This window comes from Salmo trutta, unplaced genomic scaffold (genome assembly GCF_901001165.1).
Source record: "Salmo trutta unplaced genomic scaffold, fSalTru1.1, whole genome shotgun sequence".
NCBI lineage: Eukaryota > Metazoa > Chordata > Actinopteri > Salmoniformes > Salmonidae > Salmo > Salmo trutta.
The window spans coordinates 78,642-105,000 of NW_021822695.1; the positions used below are offsets into that span (position 1 = coordinate 78,642).

Consider the following 26,359-nt stretch of genomic DNA (forward strand, 5'->3'; position numbering starts at 1 on the left):
TAGACGTGAAGAGGGGGATTTGTAATAAATATATCGCATAAGCTGGTCTATTGCACAACACTTATCTGCTGATACAAAAGACACATTCTGTGTTGAACTGATACTAGCTATACACGCACACCCAGAAACAGATTGGCCGACTTAGACCTTACACAGCACTGATAAAACAGGAAATGCCCTGATCACAGGGGCCAACGGCCAGTCTCGCAATAACATCTTGTGACTACAGAGATACACAGACAATGACTCAGCACAAAATACACACGTACACACACACACAAACCCATCCCAGAGGGCTGAGTCAGCGGAACAAAGAACACACTCATGGACCAATGGGAAGTCGATACCGACCCGAGACCAGATCGTCACTCCACTCATCGACCAGTCAGGAGGACAAATCTACAAGACTCAACATACGTCATTACATTACAATCATGTTGTATAAAACAGATGCACACTATGTTTCGGGGCTCTCTTCCGCTAGTTCCCTAAGAGCTAAACGAACGAGTCCATGCACATTTTGCCAAATATCTTTGTCTCTTAATAAAGCTGCCTTACTATAATTGAATCCACCCGGTCCAGCGTCTTGACTTGGTCTCCTTCTCAAATAACTGATCATCAACAACTGTACGCTTGTTTATTCCATGTGTATCTCTGTGTTGTTGTTTGTGTCGCACTGCTTTGCTTTATCTTGGCCAGGTCGCAGTTCTCAATGAGAACTTTGTGACGGCCCTGAATTTTTCTGAACCGTCTCAGTGCTTCTCCTTCTAATAGGGCGCTTTCCCTTTAATTCTCAATTAAATAGTGCTTCTCCTTCCAATAGGGCACTTCCCCTTTAATTCCCAATTAAATAGTCAGCATCAGCTGTGCAAAAGTGGGGTTATATGGAGACGTGAAAGAGGATGTGTTTAACCCTCAGTTCTGAAGCTTCTTCCAATAGGGCGCTTCCCCTTTAATTCCCAATTCAATAGTCAGCATCAGCTGCGCAAAAGTGGGGTTATATACTACTAGCCAGTCAACTCAGAGAAAGAGTCACCACTGTCGATGGACTGGTTCGCCTGGGACAGCAGTTCGAGAAGGACAGAGAATGCCAAAAGCAATATGAACAGAGAAAGAAACAGACACCCAATCCGTTACCCAAGCCAGACCATCAACAACAGCCAGAGTATCCAGCCAAGACACCTCCCATGTTCTGTTGGAGATGTAGCCAAAAGGGATATTCTTCAGCTACATGTCCAAGACCGTATCAAGTAAACCCTTCCAGAAACCACAAATCACAACAGGCAAACACACCTAACTCCCTTCGCAGGAACGACCATCCTACTCTGGGTGCTTTGACCAGAGTTGAAACCCCAAGAGTCACTGCCTACACCCCCCCATCGACACCCCCCTCCTTTCAGTCAATACCGCACCAACTGGTGTTACCCCTGTCCATAGGTCCATGGACAGGAAGAGCCATCCTGGACACCGGGTCATCCTACACACTGCTCAATGAGAAACTGTGGAAGGAGGTTAAAGGTCCACACTATAACTTGAAGCCGTGGACAGAAGGTCCACTCTATCTGGCTGATGGTGAGGCTAAACGACCACTTGGATGGAGTGAGGTAGAGTTCTGCCTGTGTAACCACTCCTATATGATTCCTTCTGTTATCCTACAAACCAAGAACCTTGCTTTTCCTGTCGTGTTGGGAATTGATTTCATGTACTTCAGTGGTGTCCAGATTGATATCGCACACAATTGCTACTGGTTTCCATACAATCAGAGCAAGAAGCATTTCTTCCAGTCAGAAGCTTCAAAGTTACATTATTGGGGTCCAAATGTGGCAGTCTTCTCTGCCATTGCTCCGGTACCACTAACCCTTGATAATCCTTCTGATGATCTCCTTTTACAGGCTGTGAGAAGAGCTCAGCTGGAACAGCCAGAGGAGTTAACTTCTTGAGGCTACCTGGGACGTTAGCGTGCCCCCCGTGGCGCACCCTATCAACAGCAGGTGCATTTCAAGAGCGGCAAATTTGAAACCAAATAAATGTACAAATTCAAATTTCTCAAACATACAACTAACTTACAGCCTTTGAAAGATAAACATCTTCTTAATCTAACCACGTTTACCGATTTCAAAAAGGTTTTACGGGGAAAGCATAAAGTTAGGTTATGTTAGGAGAGTACATTGACAATAGCGGTGTGCAATGCATTGTCGATTCAAAGACAGGCTTCACCAAAACCATACAATCAGCTAAAATTATGCACTAACCTTTTACAATCTCCATCAGATGACACTCCTAGGACATTATGTTAGACAATGCATGCATTTTTAGTTCTATCAAGTTCATATTTATATCTAAAAACAGCGTTTTACTATGGCGTTGATGTTCAGGAAATCGTTTCCCTCCAATACCGGCAGTCAAGTCATGACAACAAAATAATTAATTCATATTAGAAAACATTGCTAAAATATTATATTGTCATTCAAAGAATTATAGATTTACATCTCTTGAACGCAATGGACTTGTCAGATTTAAAATTAACCTTACTGGGAAATCACACTTTGCAATAATCTGAGCACTGCGCCAGAGAAATACGCATCGCGATACAGACTAACCGCCATGTTGGAGGAATCTAAAATCGAAAATACTATATAAATAATCCATTACCTTTGATTCTCTTCATCAGATGTCACTTCCAAAGAGTCCCAGGTCCATAACAAATGTAGTTTTGTTCAAAAAAGCTCATCATTTATGTCGAAAAACCTCCGTGTTGTAGCGCATGATCTAAGCCAGCCGGACTTCACTTCACTTCAAGAACGGAAAAAATATATTTCCGTTCGTTCAAACATGTCAAACGTTGTATCGCATAAATCATTAGGGCCTTTTTTAACCAGAACATGAATAAAATTCAAGGCGGACCATTGGGTTTTCTTTTAAAACGTTTCGGAATGAGAGTACCCACCATCAAATCGCACGCCAGGTGTCTAATGGACCATCACGTTCCATGGCTCTTATTCGGTCAGATCTCACTGTAGAACACTCAAAACACTTTGTAAAGGCTGGGGACATCTTGTGGAAGCAATAGGAAGTGCCAGAATATTCCTCACCCCCTTTGTTTTTCAATGGCATAGGCTCAAAGTCAATTCAACACATCAGGTATCCACTTCCTGTCAGAATCTGTCTCAGGGTTTTGCCTGCCAAATGAGTTCTGTTATACTCACAGACACCATTCAAACAGTTTTTGAAACTTTAGGGTGTTTTCTATCCATATATAATAAGTATATGCATATTGTAGTTACTGGGTAGGTGTAGGAGGCAGTTAAAAATGGGCACATATTTTTTTTTTAAATTCTCAATACTGCCCCCTATACCCTAACAGGTTAAGGCTGTTGGAACAGCTGCAGAATAACGCTGATATATGTACTTCAAAGCTGGGACGTACCGGGCTCCTGAAGCACAAAATATTCCTTACACAGGAAATGCCGATCAAGCAGAAGCCATATCGTTTGTCCCCAGCGAAGCTAATCATCCAAAAGGGACTCATTAATGATATGTTGACACAAAATATAATTGAACGTTCATCCTCTCCCTGGGCTGCTCCTGTTGTCCTCATCCCAAAAAAGTCCGGTGGTCTTAGATTTTGTGTGGACTATAGGAAGACCAACAAGGTTTCCCAGACTGATGCCTATCCTCTTCCCACCATCCAAGAGATCCTGGAGTCATTGTCTGGTGCGGTTGTGTTCACTACCCTTGACCTCAATAGTGGCTATTGGCAGGTTGAGATGGACCAGGAAAGCAAGGACAAGACTGCTTTTGTCTGTGCTGAGGGCTTGTTTTCCTTTAAGGTGATGCCTTTCGGATTAAAGAATGCACCTGCCACTTTCCAAAGACTCATGGAGATTACGTTAGGTGAGCTCAAAGGGAAGATCTGTTTCGTCTACCTGGACGATATAATTATCTACTCCCAGAACAGAGAACAACACTTTCAAGATCTTCAAGCAGTTTTGGACAAGCTAAGGGAAGCTGGTCTGACATTGAACATGAAGAAGAGCAACTTCTGCCAAACCTCCCTGAAGTTCCTTGGCCATATTGTGTCTTTTGACGGCACTCATGTGGATCCTGAAAAGACCAAGGTGGTACAAAATGTCCCTGTCCCAACCACACTCAAGGCCCTTCAACGGTTCCTTGGGATGGCTGGATGGTACCATCGGTTTGTGTTGAACTTCTCCCAGGTGGCAGAACCCCTCAACGCATTGACGCGAAAAGGTGAGAAATTCTGATGGACGGCAGAGTGCCAGACCTCTTTTGAAACCCTGAAACGACACCTCGTCACACCTCCCATTTTGGGTCATCCCAACTTTGATTGCCCTTTTGTTGTTTACACTGATGCAAGTGATGTTGGACTTGGTGCTGTTCTAGTCCAACAGACTGGACTTGGCACTGAAGAAGTGCTAGCGTTCGCCAGTCGAACATTGAATGGAGCAGAACGGAACTACTCCACAACCGAGCAAGAGTGCCTTGCAGTTGTCTGGGCTTTGGAAAAGTGGAGGTACTACCTGGAGGGAAGACACTTCACTGTGGTCACTGACCATTCCTCCCTTGTGTGGGTGTTCAAGACCAACAAACCAAGCACCAGACTCATCAGATGGGCTCTACGGTTGCAAGAGTTCACCTTTGCAGTAGAATACAGGAAAGGAAAATACAACACTGTTCCAGATGCCTTATCCAGAGCTCCTGCTGGTGGTAATGGTGGCCCTCATCTTACATGTGCTACTGTCCTGTCAAGCAGTCGAGACTCACCCAAAACTGACTTTCCCATCTCTGATGAGGCCATTTGGAAAGCCCAACAGGATGATCCAGAAGTACAGGCTTTGTACCAGACTATTCTGGAAGATGGAGAAAAGATGGTCAATCCTACCACAAGCTGACCATCATTGAAGACAAAGTCTACCGAGTTGTACAACTACCTCACAGAACACTATACCAAATGTACATACCTGAAACTCTACGCCTTCAACTGCTTCAACATTTCCACGAAGACCCGTTAGCTGGTCATTTGGGTATGTTCAAAACCTACAAGCGGTTGCAAGCATTACTGTACTGGCCACATCTGAGCATGGATGTGAAGTCACACATCCGAAACTGTCAGGTTTGTCAAATGTACAAACCATAAGGTAGAAAGCCTGCTGGCAAGTTGCAGCAAACTGTGGTTACCCGACCTTGGGAAATGTTAGGAGTGGATTTGATGGGTCCATTTCCTAGAAGCTCCAATCAGAATGCGTACATGCTTGTTTTTGTTGATTACTATTCCAAGTGGGTGGAGCTCTTTGCCCTGCGTCAGGCCACAGCAAGGACCGTCTCTAACATCCTTACGAAAGAGATCCTGACTCGCTGGGGAGTGCCTGATTACATCCTGTCTGATCGAGGTTCCCAATTCGTCTCTGATCTCTTTGAGGAGACCTGCCAAAGATGGAACCTGAGACAGAAGTTGACCACGGCCTATCACCCACAGACCAACCTCACTGAGAGAGTTAATCGAACCTTGAAGACAATGGTTGCTTCCTATGTAGGAACCCAGCACAAACACTGGAACAAGCACCTTCACGAGTTCCGATTTGCCCTGAATTCTGCTGTGCAAGAGTCCACTGGAGTGACACCTGCAGAGCTGAACCTGAGTCGTCCCCTCCGAGGACCCTTGGAGATGGTGCTACAGCCCCAGCAGGTTACTCCAGACGCTGCTTGCTATGACCAGGTAGTCCATCTCCACGACTTGAGAGCTCTTGTCTCAAAGAACATGATCCAGGCTCGACTCAAGCAGAAGAGAAATTATGATAAGAAGAGACGAGACATGCAGTTCCAGCTCCGTGATCGGGTGTGGCTTCGCTCTCATCCTTATTCAAAAGCTGAACAATTCTTCTCAGCCAAGCTCGCTCCTAAATGGCAAGGACCATATAGGATTGTGGAGCAGAGAGGCCCTTTGAACTACCGAGTGGTGAAAGAGGACACAGGTGAAGATATGCGCGTTGTCCATGTCTCACGCCTTAAGGCGTGTTACCCCTCGGCTGAGGAATTGGAGGAGATTGAGCGCCGCAAGGTCCTGGAGATCTTTGAAGAGGAAAGTGAGGAGACTTTTCTCGGATTCCCAGACCCAGAAGTCTCACGCCTTAACCTGTTAGGGTATAGGGGGCAGTATTTTCACGGCTGGATAAAAAAATGTACCCGATTTAATCTGGTTACTAATCCTACCCAGTAACTACAATATGCATATACTTATTATATATGGATAGAAAACACCCTAAAGTTTCTAAAACTGTTTGAATGGTGTCTGTGAGTATAACAGAACTCATTTGGCAGGCAAAACCCTGAGACAGATTCTGACAGGAAGTGGATACCTGATGTGTTGAATTGACTTTAACCCTATACCATTGAAAAACAAAGGGGCTGAGGAATGTTTTGGAACTTCCTATTGCTTCCACAAGATGTCCCCAGCCTTTACAAAGTGTTTTGAGTCTTCTACAGTGAGATCTGACCGAAGAAGAGCCTTGGAACGGTGATGGCCCATTAGACACCTGGCGCGCGAGTTGATGGTGGGTACTCTCATTCCGAAACGTTTTAAAAGAGAACCCAATGGTCCGCCTTGAATTGTATTCATGTTCTGGTTAAAAAAGTCCCTAATGATTTATGCGATACAACGTTTGACATGTTTGAACGAACGTAAATATATTTTTTTCCGTTCGTGAAGTGAAGTGAAGTCCGTCTGGCTTAGATCATGTGCTAACAACACGGAGGTTTTTGGACATAAATGATGAGCTTTTTTGAACAAAACTACATTCGTTATGGACCTGGGATTCTTTGGAAGTGACATCTGATGAAGAGAATCAAAGGTAATGGATTATTTACATAGTATTTTCGATTTTAGATCTCTCCAACATGGCGGTTAGTCTGTATCGCAATGCGTATTTTTCTGGGCGCAGTGCTCAGATTATTGCAAAGTGTGATTTCCCAGTAAGGTTAATTTTAAATCTGGCAAGTCCATTGCGTTCAAGAGATGTAAATCTATAATTCTTTGAATGACAATATAATATTTTACCAATGTTTTCTAATATGAATTAATTATTTTGTTGTCATGACTTGACTGCCGGTATTGGAGGGAAACGATTTCCTGAACATCAACGCCATAGTAAAACGCTGTTTTTAGATATAAATATGAACTTGATAGAACTAAAAATGCATGCATTGTCTAACATAATGTCCTAGGAGTGTCATCTGATGGAGATTGTAAAAGGTTAGTGCATCATTTTAGCTGATTTTATGGTTTTGGTGACGCCTGTCTTTGAATCGACAATACATTACACACAGCTATTGTCAATGTACTCTCCTAACATAACCTAACTTTATGTTTTCCCCGTAAAACCTCTTTGAAATCGGACAACGTGGTTAGATTAAGGAGATGTTTATCTTTCAAAGGGTGTAAGTTAGTTGTATGTTTGAGAAATTTGAATTTTGACATTTATTTGGTTTCAAATTTGCCGCTCTTGAAATGCACCTGCTGTTGATAGGGTGCGCCACGGGGGGCACGCTAACGTCCCACATAGCCCCAAGAAGTTAAGGCCTGTGACCCCTCGGCTGAGGAGCGTGAGCGCCAAAAAGTACTGAATATTTTTGTAGAGGAAAGTGATGAGGAGACCTTTCTCGGTTTCCCCGACCAAGATGTGCCTTCCAGGGCAATGGTCGGCTTTTTCCAGGGGAGGGGGTGTGTGACGGCCCTGAATTTTTCTGAACCGTCTCAGTGCTTCTCCTTCCAATAGGGCGCTTTCCCTTTAATTCTCAATTAAATAGTGCTTCTCCTTCCAATAGGGCGCTTCCCCTTTAATTCCCAATTAAATAGTCAGCATCAGCTGCGCAAAAGTGGAGTTGTGATGGAAACATGAATGAGGATGTGTTCGACCCTCAGTTCTGAAGCTTCTCTCTTCCGTTTGTTGTGTTGCTGTAAAAGTGTGCTTTGTGTAGCCTAATAGCAAATCTACCCAGGATCGGATCCAGTCTTTGCGTCAGTGGACTACACCTCTCCGTTGTTTTTCGTGGCCTTTCTCCGCTGGAGATCTGTCTGCGGATTGGCTTGTCTGACTGACCGACTGACTACAACCTTTTTTGTATACGGTATTTCATTTGTTTTGGTGTGATGTATACCGTGATGATTTATGTAGTTAGTTGTAGTTGAGGACTTATTAAGATGTGATACGCTTTATAGTTCTGTGGTAAAATATTTGTAATTTTGATTGTATGATTGACACTGGGTTTACGCTACACTGGTATGAACGGACAACCATTGCGTGACTAAGTTCACTTGAGTTCCATAAACTTGTTTACCGGGCTGGACTATTTTTAGGCCCGAGGTACAGGACATTTCTGGAGGAACTAGAGCTGTTTAAAGCTCATTATTGTATATTGTTATATGTGTGTGTGTGATCATATGTTAGTAATACAACCACGCAAAAGAATACAGTTGTTTAGTAAGTTCTTTCCAATGTTTTAAGGGTTCATGAAAAGTGTATTTCCATCCTGACTTTTACATGAGTCCTTTGTATTGGTGTAGACTTGACGGACCAGATGGGACTCATTCCCTCCCAAACTAAAAGGAGAAATCAATATTTTCTCTGGTAGGCACAACCTACCTGGCACCCCGATAAATGATAACCTCAAGTCAAAACCATTACAACTTGTTCTCCACTAGCTTACCTGGTTAAATAAAGTGTGATAAAATGTGAATTTGGCACACAAATAAACTCAGTGGAGAATCTTGGGATTGAACCGAGGACCTCATACATATTTTGCATGAAACTACAAGGAAATGATAGCAGCAATTCTTAAACCAGACAGGGATCGAACCCATGAACCAGTTTTTGAAAATGACGCCATAGAAGTTGGCAACAACACCACTTCTGTGCTATTAATGTACAAACAGGGATTGAATGTTCTTCAGATTACAAAACCGAATTATTTAGCACATCACTGTATCCTGCTAAGAATTTCAACATTCTGTAAAGTAGGAGTTGGGTCAATGCAATAATTTTAAATGGAGAAGCTGGGGATTGAACCCAGGACCTCATACATGCAAAGCATGCACTCTACCACTGAGCTACATCCCCTTTCTGGGAAAGATAAAAAATGTTTCTTTTTTTATTTTATTTCATCTTAATTTAACCAGGTAAGCTAGTGGAGAACAAGTTCTCATTTAGAACTGCGTCCTGGCCAAGATAAAGCAAAGCAGTGCGACACAAACAACAACACAGAGTTACAAATGGAATGAACAAGCGTACAGTCAATAACACAATAGAAAAAAAGAAAGTCTATATACAGTGTGTGCAGATGGCATGAGGAGGTAAGGCAATAAATTGGCCATAGTAGCGAAGTAATTACAATTGAGCAAATGAACACTGGGGTGATAGATGAGCAAATGATGATGTGCAAGTAGAAATACTGGTGTGCAAAAGAGCAGAAAGTAAATAAAAACAATATGTGGATGAGGTAGGTAGATTGGGTGGGCTATTTACAGATGGGCTATGTACAGCTGCAGCGATCGGTTAGCTGCTCAGATAGCTGATGTTTAAAGTTAGTGAGGGAAATATAAGTCTCCAGCTTCAGCGATTTTTGCAATTCGTTCCAGTCTTTGGCAGCAGAGAACTGGATGGAAAGGCGGCCAAAATAGGTTTTGGCTTTGGGGATGAACAGTGAGATATACCTGCAGGAGCGCCTGCTACGGGTGGGTGTTGTTATCGTGACCAGTGAGCTGAGATAAGGCGGAGCTTTACCTAGCATAGACTTATAGATGACCTGGAGCCAGTGGGTCTGGTGACGAATAGGTAGCGAGGGCCAGCCGACTAGAGCATACTGGTCGCAGCGGTCATATCAATACTATTTACCTTTTCTTTACACTGTTCTAATGAATGTACATTTCCATAATATCAGCTATCTTCCATAAACGTGGAACAAGGATTGAACCCATGTGCTTCAGTTTACAGAAACAGATGATTTAGCATATCTATTTCCTTCTTAGAATGTCAACATTCTGGAAAGTGGGAGTTGTGCAAAAGCTAATTTAACAACTAATTACACTCAACAGAGAAGTTGGGGATTAACGTTGGACCGCATTCATGTAAAGTACTGGCTCTACCATAGAGATACATCCCCTTACTTTAATAGTTGTGTTGCAATATTGATACAACTTGCTTTTCTCCAAATTCATCCAACTAAAGCACAGGTCCATGATATCAGATGTCTTTCATAAAGGCACGGACGGGATTTGAACCCATGATCTTCGGTTTACAAGACCAATGCCTTACCACTTGGCCACCATGCCACTCTACGCTGTGAATTATATATCAACACTCAGGAAAGTAGTAGTTGTGTAAATGTCAATTTGGCACACAAATAAACTCAGTGCATAATCTTGGGATTGAACCGAGGACCTCATACATATTTTGCATGCACTCCCCCTCTGAGCTTCCATCCCATTTCATTTGCAGATAAAATGCAATATCAATACAATGTACTTTTTATATACACCACTCCATTGAAACTACAATGAAATGATAGCAGCAATTCTTAAACCAGGTACAGACTGGGATCGAACCCATGATCTTCAGTTTTTGAAAATGACGCCATAAAAGTTGGCAACAATGCCACTTCTGTTCTATAAATGTACAAACAGGGATTGAATGCATGTTCTTCAGATTACAAGACCAAATTATTTAGCACATCTCTGTTTCCTGCTTAAAATTTCCACATTCTGTAAAGTAGGAGTTGGGTCAATGCAATAATTTTAAATGGAGAAGCTGGGGATTGAACCCAGGACCTCATACATGCGAAGCATGCGCTCTACCACTGAGCTACATCCCCTTTCTGGGAAAAATAAAAAATGTTTCTTATTTAAATTTATTTCACCTTTATTTAACCAGGTCAGCTAGAGGAGAACAAGTTCTCATTGAGAACTGCAACCTGGCCAAGATAAAGCAAAGCAGTGCGACACAAACAACAACACAGAGTTACAAATGGAATAAACAAGCGTAAGGTCAATAACACAATAGAAAAAAAGAACGTCTATATACAGTGTGTGCAAATGGCATGAGGAGGTAAGGCAATAAATTGGCCATAGTAGCGAAGTAATTACAATTGAGCAAATTAACACTGGAGTGATAGATGAGCAAATGATGATGTGCAAGTAGAAATACTGGTGTGCAAAAGAGCAGAAAGTAAATAAAAACAATATGTGGATGAGGTAGGTAGATTGGGTGGGCTATTTACAGATGGGCTATGTACAGCTGCAGCGATCGGTTAGCTGCTCAGATAGCTGATGTTTAAAATTAGTGAGGGAAATATAAGTCTCCAGCTTCAGCGATTTTTGCTATTCGTTCCAGTCATTGGCAGCAGAGAACTGGAAGGAAAGGCAGCCAAAGGAGGTGTTGGCTTTGGCGATGACCAGTGAGATATATCTGCTGGAGCGATGCTACGGGTGGGTGTTTTTATCGTGACCAGTGAGCTGAGATAAGGCGGAGCTTTACCTAGCATAGACTTATAGATGACCTGGAGCCTGTGGGTCTGGTGACGAATATGTAGCGAGGGCCAGCTGACTAGAGCATACAGGTCGCAGTGGTGGGTAGTTTACGGCTCCCTAAATTTTTATCAGCATATCGATTGTGCGACCCGGGCTGGCAAAACTCTGGATCATTGTTATTCTTACTTCCGTGACGCATATAAGGCCCTACCCCGCTTTCCTTTTTGAAAATCTGACCACGACTCCATTTTTTTGCTCCCAGCCTTTAGACAGAAACTAAAACAGGAAGGACCCGTGCTCAGGTCTGTTCAACGCTGGTCCGACCAATCGGATTCCACTCTTCAAGATTGCTTTGATCACGTGGACTGGGATATGTTCCGCATAGCGTCGAACAACAACATTGATGAATACACTGATTCTGTGAGCTAGTTTATTAGCAAGTGCATCAGTGATGTTGTACCCACAGCGTCTATTAAAACATTCCCCAACCAGAAACTGTGGATTGATGTCAGCATTCGCGCAAAACTGAAAGAGCGAACCACTGCTTTTAATTAGGGCAAGGTGACTGGAAACATAACCGAATTCAAACAGTGTAGCTATTCCCTCCGCAAGGCAATCAAACAAGCTAAGTGTCAGTATAGAGACAAAGTGGAGTCGCAATTCAACGGCTCAGACACGAGAGGTATGTGGCAGGGTCTACAGTCAATCACGGACTACAAAAGAAAAACCAGCCAACCACGATGTCTTGTTCCCAGACAAACTAAACTTCTTTGCTCGCTTTCTAGGACAATACAGTGCCACTGACACGGCCCGTTACCAAAACTTGCGGCCTCTCCTTCACCGCAGCCAATGTGAGTAAAACATTTAAAAGTGTAAACCCTCGCAAGGCTGCCGGCCCAGACAGCATCCCCAGCTGCGTCCTCAGAGCATGCTCAGACCTGCTGGCTGGTGTGTTTACGGACATATTCAATCAATCCTTATCCCAGTCTGCTGTTCCCACATGCTTCAAGAGGGCCACCATTCTTCCTTTTCCCAAGAAAGCTAAGGTAACTGAGATAAATGACTACCGCTCCGTAGCACTCACTTCCGTCATCATGAAGTGCTTTGAGAGACTAGTCAAGGACCATATCACCTCCAACCTACCTGACACCTTAGACCCACTCCAATTTGCTTACCGCCCCAATAGGTCCACAGACGACGCAATCGCAATCACACTGCACACTGCCCTAACCTACCTGGACAAGAGGAATACCTATGTAAGAATGCTGTTCATTGACTACAGTTCAGTATTTAACACCATAGTACCCTCCAAACTCGTCATTAACTCGAGACCCTGGGTCTCGACCCCGCCCTGTGCAACTGGGTCCTGGACTTCCTGACGGGCCGCCCCCAGGTGGTGAGGGTAGGTATCAAAATCTCCACCCCGCTGATCCTCAACACTGGGGCCCCATTAGGGTGTGTGCTCAGCCTTCTCCTGTACTCCCTGTTCACCCATGACTGCGTGGCCATGCACGCCTCCAACTCAATCATCAAGTTTGCAGACGACACTACAGTGGTAGGCTTGATTACCAACAACGACGATACGCCTACAGGGAGGAGGTGAGGGCCCTCGGAGTGTGGTGTCAGGAAAATAACCTTACACTCAATGTCAACAAAACAAAGGAGATGATCGTGGACTTCAGGAAACAGCAGAGGGAGCAGCCCCCTATCCACATCGACGGGACAGTAGTGGAGAGGGTGGAAAGTTTTAAGTTCCTCGGCGTACACATCACGGACAAACTGAAATGGTCCACCCACACAGACAGCGTGGGGGAAGTGCCTCTTCAACCTCAGGAGGCTAAAGAAATTTGGCTTGTCACCAAAAACACTCACAAACTTATACAGATGCACAATCGAGAGCATTCTGTCAGGCTGTATCACCGCCTGGTACGGCAACTGCACCGCCCACAACCGTAAGGCTCTCCAGAGGGTACTGAGGTCTGCACAATGCATCACCGGGGGCAAACTACCTATCCTCCAGGACACCTACACCACCCGATGTCACAGGAAGGCCAAAAAGATCATCAAGGACAACAACCACCCGAGCCACTGCCTGTTCACCCCGCTATCATCCAGAAGGCGAGGTCAGAACAGGTGCATCAAAGCGGGGACCGAGAGACTGAAAAACAGCTTCTATCTCATGGCCATCAGACTGTTAAACAGCCATCACTAACATTGAGTGGCTGCTGCCTACTGACTCAACTCTAGCCACTTTAATAATAGAAAAATGTATGTAATAAATGTATCACTAGCCACTTTAAACAATGCCACTTTATATCATGTTTACATACCCTACATTACTCATCTCATATGTATATACTGTACTCTATACCATCTACTCTGTCTTGCCTATGCCGTTCGGCCATCACTCATTCATATATTTTTATTCCGTTACACTTGTATGTATAAGGTAGTTGTGAAATTGCTAGGTTAGATTACTTGTTAGATATTACTGTATAGTCGGAACTAGAAGCACAAGCATTTCGCTACACTCGCATTAACATCTGCTAACCATGTGTATGTGACAAATAAAATTTGATTTGATTTGATTTGAAGGGGCTTTGGTAACAAAACGGATGGCACTGTGATAGACTGCATCCAGTTTGCTGAGTAGAGTATTGGAAGCTATTTTGCAGATGACATCGCTGAAGTTGAGGATTGGTAGGATAGTCAGTTTTACTAGGGTAAGTTTGGCGGCGTGAGTGAAGGAGGCTTTGTTGTGAAATAGAAAGCCGATTCTAGATTTAATTTTGGATTGTTTGATATGAGTCTGGAAGGAGAGTTTACAGTCTAGCCAGACATTATTTGTAGTTTTCCCCATATTCTAGGTCAGAACCGTCCAGAGTAGTGATGCTAGTCGGGCGGACGGGTGCGGGTGGCAAACGGTTGAAAAGCATGCATTTGGTTGTACTGGCGTTAATGAGCAGTTGGAGGCCACGGAAGGAGTGTTGTATGGCATTGAAGCTTGTTTGGAGGTTAGTTAACACAGTGTCCAAAGAAGGGCCAGAAGTATACAGAATGGTGTCGTCTGCGTAGAGGTGGATCAGGGAATCACCCGCAGCAAGAGCGACATCGTTGATATATACAGAGAAAAGAGTCTGCCCAAGAATTGAACCCTGTGGTACCCCCATAGAGACTGCCAGAGGTCCGGACAACAGGCCTTCCGATTTTACACACTGAACTCTGCCTGCGAAGTAGTTGGTGAACCAGGCGAGGCAGTCATTTGAGAAGCCAAGGTGATTGAGTTTGCCGATAAGAATACAGTGATTGACAGAGTCGAAAGCCTTGGCCAGGTCGATGAAGACGGCTGCACAGTACTGTCTTTTATCGATGGCAGTTATGATATCGTTTAGTACCTTGAGCGTGGCTGAGGTGCACCCATGACCAGCTCAGAAACCGGATTGCACAGCGGAGAAGGTACGGTGGGATTCGAAATGGTCAGTGATCTGTTTATTAACATGGCTTTCGAAGACTTTAGAAAGGCAGGGCAGGATGGATATAGGTCTATAACAGTTTGACCGCGGCAGCTTTCCAATCTTTAGGGATCTCGGACGATAAGAAGGAGAGGTTGAACAGACTGGTAATAGGGGTTGCAACAATGGCGGTGGATAATTTTAGAAAGAGAGGGTCCAGATTGTCTAGCCCAGCTGATTTGTACGGGTCCAGGTTTTGCAGCTCTTTCAGAACATCTGTTATCTGGATTTGGGTGAAGGAGAAGCTGGGGAGGCTCAGGCAAGTAGCTGTGGGGGGTGCGGAGCTGTTGGCCGGGGTTGGGGTAGCCAGGAGGAAAGCATGGCCAGCCGTAGAGAAATGTTAATTGAAATTTTCGATTATCATGGATTTATCGGTGGTGACCGTGTTACCTAGCCTCAGTGCAGTGGGCAGCTGGGAGAAGGTGCTCTTGTTCTCCATGGACTTTACAGTGTCCCAAAACCTTTTGGAGTTAGAGCTACAGGATGCAATTTTTGTTTGAAAAAGCTAGTCTTTGCTTTCCTGACTGACTGCGTGTATTGGTTCCTGACTTCCCTGAACAGTTACATTTTGCGGGGACTATTCGATGCTAATGCAGAACGCCACAGGATGTTTTTGTGCTGGTCAAGGGCAGTCAGGTCTGGAGTGAACCAAGGGCTATATCTGTTCTTAGTTCAACATTTTGTTTTTGTTCTACTGTAGAATATAAAGACTGTGTTCTACTGTAGAATATAAAGACTGTGTTCTACTGTAGAATATAAGACAGTGTTCTACTGTAGAATATAAAGACTGTGTTCAACTGTAGAATATAAAGACTGTGTTCTATTGTAGAATATAAAGACTGTGTTCTACTGTAGAATATAAAGACTGTTTTACTGCAGAATATAAAGACTGTGTTCTACTGTAGAATATAAAGACTGTGTTCTACTGTAGAATATAAAGACTGTGTTTTTGTCATGTCCTGACCAGCAGAGGGTGTAGTTGTGTAGTATTTTGGTCAGGACGTGGCAGAAGATGTCTGTGTATGTTTGTTCTGGGTGTTGTGTTTCTATGTTGGTCTGTGTGGCTCCCGATCAGGGACAGCTGGTTATCGTTGTTCCTGATTGGGAGTCATATATTTAGGAGTATGTTTGTCAGTTGGGTATGTGGGTGGTTGTGTTAACACTGCTATGATTTTGTAAGTAGCCTGTTAGCCAGTCTGGAGTCGTTCGTGTTTATTGTTTTGGTGTTCACAGTTTAATAAATATCATGATGAGCACGCAATCCGCTGCGTATTGGTCAACTTTCTCAGACGACGATTTCTCTGTTTCGTCTGACGACGACAGCCATGACAGTTTTACTGTAGAATATAAAGACTGTTCTACTGTAGAATATAAGACTGTGTTCTACTGTGGAATATAAAGACTGTGTTCTACTGTTGTCACGTCCTGACCAGTATAAAGATTATTTGCTATTGTAGTTTGGTCAGGACGTGGCAGAGGGTATTTTGTTTATGTGTTTCGGGGTGATGGTTTATGTAGTAGGGTGTTTGATTTATTATTTCCAGGTTTTTTGGTCACTGCTCTATGTTAGTCTATTTCTATGTTCTTTCTAGTTAGTCTGTTTCTATGTTTAGTTAATTGGGGTGTGGACTCTCAATTGGAGGCAGGGGTTGTCTAGTTGCCTTTGATTGAGAGTCCTATATATTAGGGTGTGTTTGTGATTTGTGATTTGTGGGAGGTTGTGCTTGTTTAGCTGTCTATGCCTGACAAGACTGTATTTCGTCGTTCATCATTTTTGTGATTTTTGTATACGTGTTCGTTTGGTTTTCCTTCTTTCTCCTATTACATTTACATTACATTTAAGTCATTTAGCAGACGCTCTTATCCAGAGCGACTTACAAATTGGTGCATTCACCTATAATATCCAGTAGAACAACCACTTTACAATAGTGCATCTAAATCTTTTAAAGGGGGGGGTTAGAAGGATTACTTTATCCTATCCCAGGTATTCCTTAAAGAGGTGGGGTTTCAGGTGTCTCCGGAAGGTGGTGATTGACTCCGCTGTCCTGGCATCGTGAGGGAGCTTGTTCCACCATTGGGGTGCCAGAGCGGCGAACAGTTTTGACTGGGCTGAGCGGGAACTGTGCTTCCTCAGAGGTAGGGAGGCGAGCAGGCCAGAGGTGGATGAACGCAGTGCCCTTGTTTGGGTGTAGGGCCTGATCAGAGCCTGAAGGTACGGAGGTGCCGTTCCCCTCACAGCTCCGTAGGCAAGCACCATGGTCTTGTAGCGGATGCGAGCTTCAACTGGAAGCCAGTGGAGAGAGCGGAGGAGTGGGGTGACGTGAGAGAACTTGGGAAGGTTGAACACCAGACGGGCTGCGGCGTTCTGGATGAGTTGTAGGGGTTTGATGGGACAGGCAGGGAGCCCAGCCAACAGCGAGTTGCAGTAATCCAGACGGGAGATGACAAGTGCCTGGATTAGGACCTGCGCCGCTTCCTGTGTGAGGCAGGGTCGTACTCTGCGAATGTTGTAGAGCATGAACCTACAGGATCGGGTCACCGCCTTGATGTTAGTGGAGAACGACAGGGTGTTGTCCAGGATCACGCCAAGGTTCTTAGCACTCTGGGAGGAGGACACAAGGGAGTTGTCAACCGTGATGGCGAGATCATGGAACGGGCAGTCCTTCCCCGGGAGGAAGAGCAGCTCCGTCTTGCCGAGGTTCAGCTTGAGGTGGTGATCCGTCATCCACACTGATATGTCTGCCAGACATGCAGAGATGCGATTCGTCACCTGGTTGTCAGAAGGGGGAAAGGAGAAGATTAATTGTGTGTCGTCTGCATAGCAATGATAGGAGAGACCGTGTGAGGATATGACAGAGCCAAGTGACTTGGTGTATAGCGAGAATAGGAGAGGGCCTAGAACAGAGCCCTGGGGGACACCAGTGGTGAGAGCACGTGGTGCGGAGACAGATTCTCGCCACGCCACCTGGTAGGAGCGACCTGTCAGGTAGGACGCAATCCTATTAAAAGAAGATGAGTATACAACCCGCTGCGTTTTGGTCCTCCTTTCCAGACGACAATTATGACAACTGTAGAATATAAGACTGTGTTCTACTGTAGAATATAAGACTGGTTCTACTGTAGAATATAAGACTGTTCTACTGTAGAATATAAGACTGTGTTCAACTGTAGAATATAAAGACTGTTCTACTGTAGAATATAAGACTGTTCTACTGTAGAATATAAGACTGTGTTCTACTGTAGAATATAAGACTGTTCTACTGTAGAATATAAAGACTGTTCTACTGCAGAATATAAGACTGTTCGGCTGTAGAATATAAAGACTGTTCTACTGTAGAATATAAGACTGTGTTCTACTGTAGAATATAAGATTGTTCGGCTGTAGAATATAAAGACTGTTCTACTGTAGAATATAAAGACTGTTCTACTGTAGAATATAAGACTGTTCTGCTGTAGAATATAAAGACTGTGTTCTGCTGTAGAATATAAAGACTGTGTTCTACTATAGAATTTAAGACTGTTCTGCTGTAGAATATAAGACTGTGTTCTACTGTAGAATATAAGACTGTGTTCTACTGTAGAATATAAAGACTGTTCTACTGTAGAATATAAAGACTGTTCTACTATAGAATATAAAGACTGTTCTATTGTAGAATATAAAGACTGTTCTACTGTAGAATATAAAGACTGTTGCAATGTGGAATATAAAGACTGTGTTCTACTGTAGAATATAAGACTGTGTTATATTCTACAGTAGAGCACAGTCTTTATATTCTACAGTAGAACAGTCTTTATATTCTACAGTAGAACACAGTCTTATATTCTACAGCAGAACAGTCTTAAATTCTACAGCAGAACACAGTCTTATATTCTACAGTAGAACAGTCTTTATACTGTAGAATATAAAGACTGTGTTCTACTGTAGAATATATAGACTGTGTTCTACTGTAGAATATAAAGACTGTGTTCTGCTGTAGAATTTAAGACTGTTCTGCTGTAGAATATAAGACTGTGTTCTACTGTAGAATATATAGACTGTGTTCTACTGTAGAATATAAAGACTGTGTTCTGCTGTAGAATTTAAGACTGTTCTGCTGTAGAATATAAGACTGTGTTCTACTGTAGAATATAAAGACTGTGTTCTACTGTAGAATATAAGACTGTGCTCTACTGTAGAATATAAAGACTGTGTTCTACTGTAGAATATATAGACTGTGTTCTACTGTAGAATATAAGACTGTGTTCTACTGTAGAATATAAGACTGTGTTCTACTGTAGAATATAAAGAGTTCTACTGTAGAATATAAAGACTGTGTTCTACTGTAGAATATATAGACTGTGCTCTGCAGTAGACCATAAAGAGGGGACCATAAAGAGCATTACAATGACACTGTGCTCGTGCATGGACTCGTGCTGCTAACATGGGGCTTGAGCTACTGCGCACGTTAGAGCGCAGATGCACAAACACGCAACTCTGACATACACAGTCTCTCTCCCTGCCTCTCTCACACACAGTCTCTCTCCCTGCCTCTCTCACACACAGTCTCTCTCCCTGCCTCTCTCACACATTCTCTCCCTGCCTCTCTCACACACTCTCTCCCTGACTCTCTCTCCCTGCCTCTCTCTCTCTCCCTGACTCTCTCTCCCTGCCTCTCTCTCTCTCTCTCCCTGACACTCTCTCCCTGCCTCTCTCACACACAGTCTCTCTCCCTGCCTCTCTCACACACACACTCTCTCCCTGCCTCTCTCACACACAGTCTCTCTCCCTGCCTCTCTCACACACACACTCTCTCCCTGCCTCTCTCACACACTCTCTCCCTGACTCTCTCTCCCTGCCTCTCTCTCTCTCTCTCTCTCTCTCTCTCTCTCTCTCTCTCTCCCTGACTCTTTCTCCCTGCCTCTCTCTCACTCTCTCTCCCTGCCTCTCTCATACACTCTCTCCCTGCCTCTCTCACACACAGTCTCTCTCCCTGACTCTCTCTCACACTCTCTCTCACACACTCTCTCTCTGCCTCTCTTACACACACTCTCTCCCTGCCTCTCTCTCACACACACTCTTGATCCCTCGTTTTCACAACCTCCCTCACTTTCACTCACGTACGCTACCTCCCTCTCTACCGCCCTCTCTCCCTCCCTCCGTCTCTCTTCTGACAGATATATCGTCATTGTGTGGGCAGGCGGAAGGAGCTGGGTTGAACTTGAGAACGGCACACGAGAGGAGACAGATGAAAGGACATGATGCTGCTGCAGTAACCGACATCGTTGTTAAAACATCGCAGCAACCAGCGTAGCAACCAGAGTGTCAAGGTAAGATAAACAGCTCTCTCTTCATTCTGCAGTAACTCTCATTATGACATTCTATCTCTCCCTCTTTCCCTCTCTCTTTCAATCTCTCCTCTCTACCTCCATCTTTCCCTCTCTCCCTCTCTCTCCATCTCTCGTCTCTGTCTGCCTCTCCATCTCTGTCTCTTTCTCTCTATCTGTCAGTCTCTCCCTTGGTGTCTCTCTCGGTCTGTCTGTCTGTTGTATTGTGATGAGTCAGGACAATATGACTGAGAAAGGTTGGTAGACATAATCAGTATGTGTGTAATGCCAGAATACTGTGTGTGTTAGACTGGTGTGTGTATAATGTTAGACTGCTCTGTTTATATATAATGTGTATTAGATGTTAGACTGCTCTGTTTATATATAATGTGTATTAGATGTTAGACTGCTCTGTTTATATATAATGTGTATTAGATGTTAGACTGCTCTGTTTATATATAATCTGTATTAGATGTTAGACTGCTCTGTTTATATATAATGTGTATTAGATGTTAGACTGCTCTGTTTATATATAATGTGTATTAGATGTTAGACTGCTCTGTTTATATATAATGTGTATTAGATGTTAGACTGCTCTGTTTATATATAATGTGTATAATGTTAGACTGCTCTGTTTATATATAATGTGTATTAGATGTTAGACTGCTCTGTTTATATATAATTTTGTCACGAACGTCGTATGAAGGAGAACAAGGCGCAGCGTGCGTATCGTTCCACATTTTCATTTAAATGTGAAACTTTGCAAGACAGACAATAAACTATAAACAAAAACAACAAACCGTGACGACAGAGGAGCAACATGCACTAACTCAAAATAATCTCCCACAAACACAGGTGGGAAAAACACTTACTTAAATATGATCCCCAATTAGAGACAATGATGACCAGCTACCTCTAATTGGGAATCATACAAAACCCCAACATAGAAAAAAGAAACTAGAACCAAACATAGAACTAAATAAACTAGATAAACCCCCCCAGTCACGCCCTGACCTACTCTACCATAGAAAATAAGAGCTCTTCTATGGTCAGGACGTGACAAATGTGTATTACATGTTAGACTATTCTGTTTATATATAATGTGTACCCGCATAACACCAGTCTCAACGTCAACAGTAAAGAGGCGACTCCGGGATGCTGGCCTTCTAGGCAGAGTTGCGAAGAAAAATCCATATCTCAAACTGGCCAATAAAAAGAAAAGATTAAGATGGACAAAAAATCTCTCCTCTCTCTCTGCCTCTCTGTCTCTTTCTCCCTGAGTCGCCTCTTCACTGTTGACATTGAGACTGGTGTTTTGCGGGTACTATTTAATGAAGCTGCCAGACATTTCTAAGTGACCCCAACCTTTTGAGCGGTAGTGTATACTAATACAGTTGGTCAGAGAAAGATATTTTGTTTAATAAATATTACATTTTCTGAAAGAAAAAAAATTATGGCCAAAATTGGCACCCCTGTTTTCAATACCTCACCTTACGAGGATAAGGGCACATAGAATTTTCCAAAATGTTGTATGAGATTGGATAACACATTGAGAGGGATCTCAGACCATTCCTCCATACACTCTTAGAAACATGGTGCTAGCTACAACCTGAAAGGGTTCTTCGGCAGCCCCCATAGCAGAAGCCTTTGAAGAACCCTTTTTTGTTCCAGGAAGAACCCTTTTGAGTTCCATGTAGAACCCTTTTGAGTTCCATGTAGAACCCTTTACACAAAACATGTGGTGTTATTTGAAGAGGGCAGTCCATAAGCACAGCCAAAGGATCTGGAAAGATTCTGTATGGAGGAATGGTATAAGATCCCTCCCAATGTGTTCGCCAAATCATAAAACATTTTAGAAAAGGCTCAGAGCCGTTTTCATCATAAGGGGAGGTATTGAATGGTATTGAAAACAGGGATGCCAATAATTTTGACCCCTATCTTCTTGAGAGAAAAATAAATTGATTACTTAAACAAAATCTCTGTCTGAACAATTAGAATAAAATAATTGTTAAAAAAAATTTTTGCATACAATATAGCTCAGTATTTGTTATATTTATTTTATACAGTCTTTTGCTCACATTTATCAAGGGTTTAATAATGTTGGACCCCACTGGATATCTAAATGTTTATCAAGGGTTTAATAATGTTGGACCCCACTGTATATCTAAATGTTTATCAAGGGTTTAATAATGTTGGACCCCACTGTATATCTAAATGTTTATCAAGGGTTTAATAATGTTGAACCCCACTGTATATCTAAATGTTTATCAAGGGTTTAATAATGTTGGACCCCACTGTATATCTAAATGTTTATCAAGGGTTTAATAATGTTGGACCCCACTGTATATCTAAATGTTTATCAAGGGTTTAATAATGTTGGACCCCACTGTATATCTAAATGTTTATCAAGGGTTTAATAATGTTGGACCCCACTGGATATCTAAATGTTTATCAAGGGTTTAATAATGTTGGACCCCACTGGATATCTAAATGTTTATCAAGGGTTTAATAATGTTGGACCCCACTGTATATCTAAATGTTTATCAAGGGTTTAATAATGTTGGACCCCACTGTATATCTAAATGTTTATCAAGGGTTTAATAATGTTGGACCCCACTTTATATCTAAATGTTTATCAAGGGTTTAATAATGTTGGACCCCACTGTATATCTAAATGTTTATCAAGGGTTTAATAATGTTGGACCCCACTGTATATCTAAATGTTTATCAAGGGTTTAATAATGTTGGACCCCACTGTATATCTAAATGTTTATCAAGGGTTTAATAATGTTGAACCCCACTGTATATCTAAATGTTTATCAAGGGTTTAATAATGTTGGACCCCACTGTATATCTAAATGTTTATCAAGGGTTTAATAATGTTGGACCCCACTGTATATCTAAATGTTTATCAAGGGTTTAATAATGTTGGACCCCACTGTATATCTAAATGTTTATCAAGGGTTTAATAATGTTGGACCCTACTGTATATCTAAATGTTTATCAAGGGTTTAATACTGTTGGACCCCACTGTATATCTAAATGTTTATCAAGGGTTTAATAATGTTGGACCCCACTGTATATCTAAATGTTTATCAAGGGTTTAATAATGTTGGACCCCACTGTATATCTAAATGTTTATCAAGGGTTTAATAATGTTGGACCCCACTGTATATCTAAATGTTTATCAAGGGTTTAATAATGTTGGACCCCACTGTATATCTAAATGTTTATCAAGGGTTTAATAATGTTGGACCCCACTGGATATCTAAATGTTTATCAAGGGTTTAATAATGTTGGACCCCACTGTATATCTAAATGTTTATCAAGGGTTTAATAATGTTGGACCCCACTGTATATCTAAATGTTTATCAAGGGTTTAATAATGTTGGACCCCACTTTATATCTAAATGTTTATCAAGGGTTTAATAATGTTGGACCCCACTGTATATCTAAATGTTTATCAAGGGTTTAATAATGTTGGACCCCACTGTATATCTAAATGTTTATCAAGGGTTTAATAATGTTGGACCCCACTGTATATCTAAATGTTTATCAAGGGTTTAATAATGTTGAACCCCACTGTATATCTAAATGTTTATCAAGGGTTTAATAATGTTGGACCCCACTGTATATCTAAATGTTTATCAAGGGTTTAATAATGTTGGACCCCACTGTATATCTAAATGTTTATCAAGGGTTTAATAATGTTGGACCCCACTGTATATCTAAATGTTTATCAAGGGTTTAATAATGTTGGACCCTACTGTATATCTAAATGTTTATCAAGGGTTTAATACTGTTGGACCCCACTGTATATCTAAATGTTTATCAAGGGTTTAATAATGTTGGACCCCACTGTATATCTAAATGTTTATCAAGGGTTTAATAATGTTGGACCCCACTGTATATCTAAATGTTTATCAAGGGTTTAATAATGTTGGACCCCACTGTATATCTAAATGTTTCTCTATCCAACAGAATGGACCTGAGGATCATTCTCCTCCTGCTAACTCTAGCCCAGTCTGCAGAGAGCGGAGGAAAACCTGCAAAGAAAGTCAAGAAGGGAAAGCAAGTCATATGTCCTTCGTAAGTTCTTCTCAGTGGTAGTAGTATCCAATCAAACTTTATTAGCTACGTGCCCCGAATACAACAGGTGTAGTAGTAGACCTTACAGTAAAATGCTTACTTACAGACTCTAACCAATAGTGCGGAAAAAAGGTGTGTGTGTGTGTGTGTGTGTGTGTGTGTGTGTGTGTGTGTGTGTGTGTGTGTGTGTGTGTGTGTGTGTGTGTGTGTGTGTGTGTGTGTGTGTGTGTGTGTGTGTGTAGGTAAGTAAAGAAATAAAACAACAGTAAAAAGACATTTGAAAATAACAGTAGCAAGGCTATATACAGACACCGGTTAGTCAGTCTGATTGAGGTAGTATGTACATGTAGGTATGGTTAAAGTGACTATGCATATATGATGAACAGAGAGTAGCAGTAGCGTAAAAGAGGGGTTGGCGGGTGGTGGGACACAATGCAGATAGCCCGGTTAGCCAATGGGCTGGAGCACTGGTTGGTCGGGCCAATTGAGGTAGTATGTACATGTATAGTTAAAGTGACTATGCATATAAGATAAACAGAGAGTAGCAGCAGCGTAAAAGAGGGGTTGGGGGGGGCACACAATGCAAATAGTCCGGGTAACCATTGGTTACCTATTCAGGAGTCTTATGGCTTGGGGGTAAAAACTGTTGAGAAGCCTTTTTGTCCTAGACTTGGCACTCCGGTACCGCTTGCCTTGCGGTAGTAGAGAGAACAGTCTGTGACTGGGGTGGCTGGGGTCTTTGACCATTTTTAGGGCCTTCCTCTGACACCACCTGGTGTAGAGGTCCTGGGTGGCAGGCAGCTTAGCCCCAGTGATGTACTGGGCCATACGCACTACCCTCTGTAGTGCCTTGCTCGGTCGGTGGCCGAGCAATTGCCGTACCAGGCAGTGATGCAACCGGTCAGGATGCTCTCGATGTTGCAGCTGTAGAACCTTTTGAGGATCTCAGGACCCATGCCAAATCTTTTTAGTTTCCTGAGGGGGAATAGGCTTTGTCGTGCCCTCTTCACGACTGTCTTGGTGTGTTTGGACCATTCTAGTTTGTTGTTGATGTGGACACCAAGGAACTTAAAGCTCTCAACCTGCTCCACTACAGCCCCGTCGATGAGAATGGGGGCGTGCTCAGTGCTACTTTTCCTGTAGTCCACAATCATCTCCTTAGTCTTGGTTACGTTGAGGGATAGGTTGTTATTCTGGCACCACCCGGCCAGGTCACTGACCTCGTCCCTATAGGCTGTCTCATCATTGTCGATGATCAGGGCTACCACTGTTGTGTTGTCTGCAAACTTAATGATGGTGTTGGAGTCGTGCCTGGCCATGCAGTTGTGGGTGAACAGGGAGTACAGGAGGGGACTGAGCACGCACCCCTGGAGAGCTCCAGTGTTGAGGATCAGTGTGACAGATGTGTTGCTACCTACCCTCACCACCTGGGGGCGGCCCGTCAGGAAGTCCAGGATCCAGTTGCAGAGGCAGGTGTTTAGTCCCAGGTTCCTTAGCTTAGTGATGAGCTTTGAGGGTACTATGTTGTTGAACGCTGAGCTGTAGTCAATGAATAGCATTCTCACATAGGTGTTCCTTTTGTCCAGGTGGGAAAGGGCAGTGTGGAGTGCAATAGAGATTGCATCATCTGTGGATCTGTTTGGGCGGTATGCAAATTGGAGTGGGTCTAGGGTTTCTGGGATAATGGTGTTGATGTGAGCCATTACCAGCCTTTCAAAGCACTTCATGGCTACGGACGTGAGTGCTACGGGTCTGTAGTCATTTAGGCAGGTTGCCTTTGTGTTCTTCACAGGGACTATGGTGGTCTGCTTGAAACATGTTGGTATTACAGACTCAATCAGGGACATGTTGAAAATGTCAGTGAAGACACCTGCCAGTTGGTCAGCACATGCCCGGAGTACACGTCCTGGTAATC

At 43.0% G+C, this 26,359-nt stretch overlaps 1 protein-coding gene and 3 non-coding genes across 4 annotated transcripts in view; 1 reads left to right on the forward strand and 3 right to left on the reverse strand.

The window, feature by feature from the left end:
• The window catches only part of LOC115183659 (glycine receptor subunit beta), a 144,500-nt gene that overhangs the window by 41,493 nt on the left and 76,648 nt on the right, over nucleotides 1-26,359 (forward strand). The window contains exons 2-3 of the mRNA XM_029744764.1: nucleotides 20,206-20,358; nucleotides 24,337-24,444. Of these exons, the coding sequence (XP_029600624.1) occupies nucleotides 24,338-24,444 (107 nt within the window). The 5' untranslated portion in view covers nucleotides 20,206-20,358; nucleotide 24,337. The remainder of the gene's footprint in view (nucleotides 1-20,205; nucleotides 20,359-24,336; nucleotides 24,445-26,359) is intronic.
• trnaa-ugc (transfer RNA alanine (anticodon UGC)) lies at nucleotides 9,063-9,134 on the reverse strand. The gene has a single exon. It is a non-coding gene; the product is annotated as a tRNA-Ala (tRNA).
• Nucleotides 10,274-10,345, reverse strand: trnat-ugu (transfer RNA threonine (anticodon UGU)). The gene has a single exon. It is a non-coding gene; the product is annotated as a tRNA-Thr (tRNA).
• On the reverse strand, nucleotides 10,813-10,884 carry trnaa-cgc (transfer RNA alanine (anticodon CGC)). Its single transcript has one exon. It is a non-coding gene; the product is annotated as a tRNA-Ala (tRNA).